Source organism: Oryza brachyantha, chromosome 4, assembly GCF_000231095.2.
Source record: "Oryza brachyantha chromosome 4, ObraRS2, whole genome shotgun sequence".
Classification (NCBI taxonomy): domain Eukaryota; kingdom Viridiplantae; phylum Streptophyta; class Magnoliopsida; order Poales; family Poaceae; genus Oryza; species Oryza brachyantha.
The window spans coordinates 16420335-16428623 of NC_023166.2; the positions used below are offsets into that span (position 1 = coordinate 16420335).

The 8289-nt window shown below is 42.6% G+C and overlaps 1 protein-coding gene across 1 annotated transcript; it reads left to right on the forward strand.

Moving 5' to 3' along the window:
* The first annotated feature begins 4163 nt into the window (after positions 1-4163).
* Positions 4164-7981, forward strand: LOC102702000 (WD repeat-containing protein 44). Its single transcript, XM_006652590.2, has 8 exons — positions 4164-4386; positions 4875-5914; positions 6014-6104; positions 6187-6344; positions 6434-6485; positions 6596-6675; positions 6780-6873; positions 6970-7981. Exons 2-8 carry the CDS (start codon positions 4898-4900, stop codon positions 7557-7559), a joined length of 2082 nt encoding a protein of 693 aa, XP_006652653.1. The 5' UTR covers positions 4164-4386; positions 4875-4897; the 3' UTR covers positions 7560-7981.
* The last annotated feature ends 308 nt before the right edge of the window (positions 7982-8289 follow it).

Sequence of the window (8289 nt, forward strand, 5' to 3'; positions counted from 1 at the left end):
CTTAGGATTATTATAATCTATACTATTAAGATGGATTACTGTAAGCTAGATTATTATGAACTAAAGTAGGTAATGCTGCCTAAGAGTAGTGCATCTTTATCCACTTAATAATCTGAAAAAAAATCATTATAGAAGCTTATCAGATTATAGTAATATAGGGCTTTAGATTATAATAAGCAGATGTAATAATCTAAGTGTTTGTTTTAAATTATATTATATAATCCAGATTATAACAATCCTAAACTGAAAAAACATATCCTTAGCCTATTCTCGGTTGCACCCCTGGTTACATCCAAGCTGATTGGGCATGGATTACTCCATCTCGTTTTGAGCATGTTGATGTCTGTGTTAACTTTTTGCCGAATTCATTTCAGCGGTAGTGATCGCTCGACCGAACGCAATCAGCTGCAGTCCAGTCCAATCCTCTCATAACTAACATCTGAAGCAAACCAGTGGTTCATTTGGAACGATCTGTTCTCTTCTGGCTTCTGCTGCATGCTGACTCTGCTGTAGTGCTGTTGAGTGATTGATTTGATGATAACTCTTCCTATATGTCTCCCAATTCAGCTGAGTGGTCACTTGTTGCAAGAGGACAAAACATCAGCTTTCAGAAAATTTTCCACTAGTGACACTGTCAACAATAGTAGGACAGTACTCTATATACTAGTGCCAATGATAATATATAAGTTATTACCTCGGGGTTGACACATCAAGGAATTATCCACACATCACTCAATAAAGTAAAGAGAGTAGTGCCAAAAGGTCCCAAGAAAACAAATATAAGAAAATATGTATACATAAGTTCGGTATGCATCACACTGATCATTCACTGATATACTAATTGCTCAATGGATCACAGAATCAAACAGGAATAGTATTAGATTAAAAAATCTTTGGATTGTTTAGGCCTATAGACATAATATTGTAATAATCTATGCAATAATTAGCATATAATTGTTTGGAGTACTACACTGTTTGCCTCCTTTTCAAGGGCCATAATATCTTTGAGGGGGATGCATGACCGGCAAACTCGGACAAACTATACACTGTTGTACCTAGTGAGGTCATACCTAATTTTGCAAAACAAAATGTTTTTTTTTTGTGAATTTAAAGAAGTTGGATTGTTGTAGCTATCACATCTTTTTCTTTATCACACAGAAACTGAACTTACATATATCTGTTGTAGTCGAATTGTGTGATTGCTAACCAAGTACTGGCATAGCGCTAGTGGCAGATGCTCCGGAAATGAGTATATACTCTCACGTACTCAACTCAAAACCAGCTTAGTTTATATACATAAATAAGTGTAGCTCTTGACGCCGCCAACTTACTTGTTAATTAATGAAGATGTTATTAAAAGCGGCCTAACATATATAGGCCATGTTTGCTTCATACAGGGGAACATGGAAAAAACAATTCTCTCTATATACTTTTAGGCCTCTTAGGGTTAGGGTTAGCATCACCAATAATGCAAAGCCTAGTTAGACATTAGTACTCTCTAAGGCCTTGTTTAGTTACCAAAAAATTTTAGCGAAAGGGCTACGTCAAACGTTTGACCGGATGTTGGAAGGGGTTTTTGACACGAATAAAAAAACGAATATCATAGCTCGCCTGGAAACCGTGAGACGAATCTATTCAGCTTAATTAATCCGTCATTAGTATATTTTTGTTAATGTAGCACTTATGGCTATTCATGCACTCATTAGACTTAAAAGATTCGTCTCACGATTTCCCCTATAGCTGTGTAATTAGTTTTTATTTTCATATATATTTAATGCTCTGTTTAAGTATCCAAAGATCTAATGTGATGTTTTTTCGAAAAGTTTTGGTAACTAAACAGATCATAAGTTTGATCCAATGGAATCGACTGATGATCTAGGCGCACTTGTGCTTGCTTTCGTCTAATGATCGGTGCACCTCCAGTCTAAAATAAAAGCAGGAGACGCATACGTGTACACCTCCAGTCGTTGCCGTCCTCGAGTTGTCAGTTGCCATCTTCGCTTTTGCCCAACCACAAATCATCCATGTAACACAATTTGGGGTTGTTGGGTTAGCTAGAGATGGATACGTCTGGATATCTACTCATCCCTATCCCCATCAGATGTGTTTGCTTGAACAAGACAGACCAGTGCTTTCTGTCATCATCATCGTTTTTCTTCTCTCGAGCTAGCGCTTGGAAGACGAAAATCTTTCAGGTCATTTGGTTTGGTTTAAGTCCACATGCATCAATTCCTTGGCATTTATGATTGTCGTCATTCGCCGTGAGGTCATTAGCTGGAGTCCTTTTTGCTCTGCTGATGGAAGTTGATCTGTTCTTAACCCGGATTCAGAACATGCACCCCCCAAAGAGGACTGAACAGGCAGCTCTAGCTGACCACTTGACCCAGACCAAGCGAGAAAGAACGGCCAAATTTGACGACCCGAATTTAATTTGCGTGCGTTTCTGTGACTAGGTTGAAGGAAATTACACTGTTGGCATCATGGGGACCAAAGAGTACTGCACTGTTCACTGGTACGTGTTAGGTGCATCAAGCTGTAGCTAGCCCCTTCCTCTGAACCCATCCGATCCCCCGGACAGTACATCATTAGTGAACAGTAATTGCAGAGGTTGCGTTCAAAACAAGGGACGGAATTTTCACCGCATGTCGCGTACATTACCGTTCTGCATCGTGCGTTCTGCGTTGGGGCCAACGGATTTTTATTTTGCTCGTCTCACTTTCACGCAGGCGGCTCAGCTGCGGTATGCAGCTCTCTCCGGGCGTTGCGTCACTGTTGGTTGCGAATTTATGTTTGCCAAGTGCCAGACAAGTATACGCACCTTTTGTTACTGGAGGGGGCATGTGGTACTAGTAACAAGTTTTGTTGCTGCTCCTCTAGTGCATGTGGCGATGCAGCCACTGTACTGCTGCATCAAATTCTCACCGGAGCTGTGCAAGGAAAAGATCCGGAGAGGCGCAGCCGATGCATATCAGGCAAGGGTTACACGAGCAAATCGGAGTGATGCATCAGCGACGCTCCCGTTGGCGGTAAGGCCTAGGGATCTATGGACCCAGGCCTATAGGCTATAGCTGGAAGATTTATTGCTCATGCAGGCACTGCACAGTTCACCCATTGGAAGACAAAAATGAAGAAAATAGAAGAAATAATTGTTTCGTTAAAAAGTCAAACGACATATTTGTAGATAAAAAATAATTTATACATAAAAATTATATATATATATATATTATTAGTGATGTAAAAGTCAAGGCTATAAAATAAATTTAGGTGAAAAATTCCAAAATTAATTATAAATTTAAGGTTAAAAATTTAATTTTTATTATAAATATAAGCATAAGCGAAAAAGATAGGGCAAAAGAGGTGATTGTGCTTCCTCCTCCTTCAAAAATAATATCATCTTCAGTCTTTCTTAGTAGTATTTATTTTAAAAAATAAGTCTATTTTTAAATACTCATTGTACTGAAAATAAGGTACAAATACATTAAAAATAGATGTGAAGGATAATTACAATAATATTTAATAAAGTAAAGAATATTATAATCTTTCATGTCAGTAATATATCCGTACATTGCGATAGTTGGTATGCTGTTGGTATGCTGGACATGCAAAGAGAAAAGTGATGTTTTTAGGTAACATGTGTGTGAAAGAGGGCGAATGACTATGTTTTTAGGTAGGAAGATACATATAACCTAGATAAAAAAAAAATAAAATTTATTTTAGGACGAAACACACGTAGAAAATTAAAGGGAAAAGAAGGCAGCTGGACAGGGAGGCAGCATGAGCAGCACGGGACCAGTGGCAGAAACGTCTGGAGCGAGAGGGACTGTGGAATAATTAATCGGAAGTGACAAGCAAATTTTGCAACATCACAAACTAATAACTAAAAGCTGCAATTTTGATGCAGCAATAATGAAAAAGGAGCTATTTTTGCAGGCAGCATTGTTCTTCTTCTTATTCCCCACTACTGCTAGTATTTTATACTAGTATAATTTAAGGAGAAGCGAATTACCGCAGTTTTGATTTTAGTTTTTTGTTTTTGCCGCTTCCAAATCTGGCGATGGTGATTGTGACGGGGACCCCAGCGAGAGGCGGTCTCCACGTCCTAAATAAATCGCTCCCATCTCCATTTTTTTTCTTCAAGCTTTCTCTTTAATTTCTCTCGCCAACTCGACGAGACGAATCCAATCCTTCTTTAATAATAGACCTGCTCCCCGTTCGCGCGATGCTGCCGCGGCTGTTCTTGCGCCGCGCGACCACGAGCCAAGAACACGCGCGGGGCTCCCGGCGGCAGCATCCCTGAGGGCGAAAACCGAAACCTTTCTTGGATTCCACCTCCCCTCCCCTCGCCCCGACCCGAGCGTGCGCGCGCGCGAATTGCCTCCCGCCCAGGTGAGCTTCCCCTGCCGAGGAGTGAAAAAAGAAATCTCTCCGTTTTGTTTTGTTTATCTGCTACATCGCCAAATCCTTCCGAGATATGATGATCTGGTGAATTCAGCGCTTCTCGGCTAAAATTTTGCGTTTTTTTTTCCGTTTTGGCAAACGTTTCTTGGCCTTGCTGTCCCCGCTTTAATTATGGGCGCGCGGTTGGTCGGATCGCCGAGGCCAGATGCATTGCTCGGGTCGATTGGGCCATGCGAGGTGCGGGATTTGAGAGATTCGGGGAATTGAATAGTTGCGATTTGGTGCTAATTTCTTGTTTAATCAATCCTGTGCTAGTGCTAGTTTCCCTCTCCCGTGCTCCCCCCGCGTCCGCGCTTTCTTTCTCGTTGCCGCCGAGGCAATTCATTGCCTCCTCTGCTTACTGTTATATAAGCAAGCCACTCCCCGGACATGGCTCTGAAATGCGTTTCCTTCTTGCTGCTTCTCTCTTCTTGCAGCACCGTTCCTGTCGCAACGATCCATGGAGGTGTGCCAGTTTGTAGAAAGCTGTAGGAGCAGTAGTAGGATGGAGGTGGAGGAAGAAGTGTTCTTTGACACGAGGGAGGAGCTGTTGCCGTCGTCGCCGGCGGCATTGCCTTGGTCGGGTGGGCTCGACAGCGTGCGGCAGAGGAGGGAGCGGTTCATGCGAAGCATGGGCCTGGAGCGCAGCCCGAGTCGCCGCCTGGCGGATTCTGCGGATGTCGTGGGGGATGTGGAGAAGGAGGAGGGTGCGGTGGTTGCGCCGGAGATCGGGAGGTGGTCGTCGCAGTCGGATGAGAACGACTGCTCCATGTCGAGCTGGTCGACGGAGGAGACGGCGAGCTACGACGACGGCGCCTCGGATGACAATTCCCTGAGTGGATCCAGCAAGGGGAGCAGGAGTTTCAGCTCCTTGTCGTTCATCCAGAGGCTCATGAGCCGCAATGGTAAGCCTTCCGCTGCTCCGAAGACGATCGACAGAAGGAGAAATGGATGGCTCCGGAGGTTGGGTGCCAGTGCTTGTATTGTGGATCATGGAGCAGATGAAGCCAGCACCAGTTCTTCGGATGGCGAGCAAATTGGTGCTGGAAGGTACGAAAGAATTAAGGTTCGTTCATACCGGAAGCGGTCGAAGGAATTGTCTGCGGTGTATCAGGGGCAAGTGATCAAGGCACATGATGGTGCCATCTTGACGATGAAGTTTAGTCCTGATGGGCAGCTTCTTGCAACTGGTGGAGAAGATGGAGTTGTCAGGGTTTGGTCTGTCATGCAGTCTAAGGACTGCAAAATCCCACTCGATGATCCTTCTTGTGTCTACCTAAAAGCGCGGCACAAGTATGAGCTTGCTCCTGTGAACATCGAGAACGGCAAGAAATCGAAGATCAATGGCCTGAAGAAATCTGCCGAGCCTGCTTGTATTGTGATTCCGACAGTGGTTTTCCAGATCTCAGAGGAACCACTGCATGAGTTCCGTGGGCACTCTGGTGATGTGCTGGATCTGTCATGGTCAAGCGATAAGGTTAGTTAATGAAATGCTCTTATGTCCATGTATAAGAATTGTTTTTTTCCCTTATGCAGTACTTTTTTGTTCTGATAATTAATATTTGCTACTTTGCAGCATCTACTGTCAGCATCAACAGACAAAACTGTTCGCATGTGGGAAATGGGATGTGCAAACTGCATCAGAGTTTATCCACATAGCAACTTTGGTAGGTCGATACGATCTTAGCTGCCTCAAAAGTTTTCACTTTCACCTATCAATTTGAGCTAACTTTTTTCCTTCTTCTGCAGTGACTTGTGTCCAATTTAATCCAGTTGACGAGAATTTCTTCATTAGTGGATCAATTGATGGCAAAATCCGTGTTTGGGACATTCCTGGAAGCAGTGTTGTGGACTGGGTGGATATTAGAGACATAGTAACAGCAGTTCGTTACCGGCCTGATGGAAAGGTATGATTATCAGTGGCCATCTTAGTTGTTTTGGTTAACCTGTTGCCTCAGTAGCTTGTGAAATTGATTTCCTTTTGAATATCTTGCAGCTAGTGGTGGTTGGAACGATTACTGGAAATTGTCGCTTCTATGAACTATCTGGTAAATACTAAACAGTAAAATTGCAAAACAATTGTTGGCTTTAAAATATTTTTATTGGAAAAATATGTGTTTATGCTTATGCTAATTGCATCTATTTTGCCCTGGATCAGACAATCTGCTGCAGCTAAAAACACAGATTGCACTCAACGGAAAGAAGAAATCATCTCTCAAAAGAATCACAGGCTTTCAGGTAACATCTTGGACAAGGAAGATGCATGCTTTAATCAATAAATTCATCAGTCCTTTCTCATTAGAAATCCTTCTGAATCTTGTTTTCCCCCATTTTCATTGCAGTTCTGTCCAAGCAACCCAAGTAAACTAATGGTGACATCTGCTGATTCAAAGATCAGAATACTTGAAGGGACTAATGTGATTCAGAATTATAGTGGTATAACCCCAATACTTATTTTTATTATTTCTGCTCTATTCAGTCATTACATGGGAATTTGGATGGATACTCAATTTTCTTTTGCTAATCTATCAGGACTCCGAAATGGTTCTTGCCAGTTGTCAGCAACATTCACTCCAGAGGGGCAGCACATAATTTCTGCCAGTGAAGACTCCAACATTTATATTTGGAGCCATGAAAACAAATACGAGTCTGCATGCAAACAGGCAAAAACCACACAGACTTCTGAGCATTTCCGGTCCAGCAATGCTGCCATAGCGATACCATGGAATGGCGCAAAACCAAGAAGCTCGGTTCCCTTGTCCCAAATTTTACCACCACAAGGAGATACTTTTTGGTCAACAAGCAAGGCTGTCAGATACAATTCAAGCCTCTGTGGAAAGGATTCTATCGTTAACAATTCTGTGTCAACGTCTGCTGCTCCTGGTATTTTCAATCTGAACCAGGAGTTCTTCATCGAGTCCTCTTGCAAAAGTTCAGCAACTTGGCCAGAGGAAATACTACCATCTACCACTGTCAGTGTAAATTTGGACGAGTCACAGTTCAAGCTCTTAAGGAACTGTTTCCAGGGCACACCAAACTCCTGGGGTCAAGTGATAGTTACTGCAGGATATGATGGCAGGATTAGGTCTTTCCAGAATTTTGGCTTACCAGTGCATCAGTGACTAGATTGAGCATCCAGTGGAAGTAAACGTAGAATTGGCACCTCACATGGCCTCAAGAAAAGCACCCGTGCACCCAGCTATGCTGGCCCATCGTGTGGTTACTTGGTACAAGACATCACATGCTTGGTGCTCCTGCTGAATTGTACAAGGACCAGCGTTGTACATAATCAAACCAGTGGTCCTTTGAGATCTCTACATCAGTGGTTGTTCGTGGCAGGCCCGGTATCTTGTACCTTTTGTAGAAATCTTTTAGTGTAGATCAGATTTGTTCTTACTCCCCCCCTTCTCAACTGCTCATTGAAATGATAGAAATTTTAGTCTCATCTGAGTGTAAATTATTCTCCCATTTTCACTACCTGGGAGCTCGATGGAACTGCAGTTACATATGTTCCGTTCAAATACAAAAAATTCATTCATTTGTTAACAAACCCGGTATCCAATTTTTCACGCCTGCTGCTTCCTGATCTGAATTTTGCCCAACTTCATATGTGGGCAATTTGTGCTTCTAGTTGGGATCACAAGTTGTTTCCTGTGGACCTTGTGGAGCATCCCAAGGGCTATTATTGTTTCTCTAATGGGACCTGAGGTGGTTGATCATTTGATTTATTTCCCATGTTAGTTGTGCATCTCATAAATCTAATGGTCCTGAATCTGTTGAGTCCGGACTAAGCATTCTGCGATGAATGTGTGTCAGATTTCTATTTGTTTTTTTTTTCCTTTTTGGTGTCGA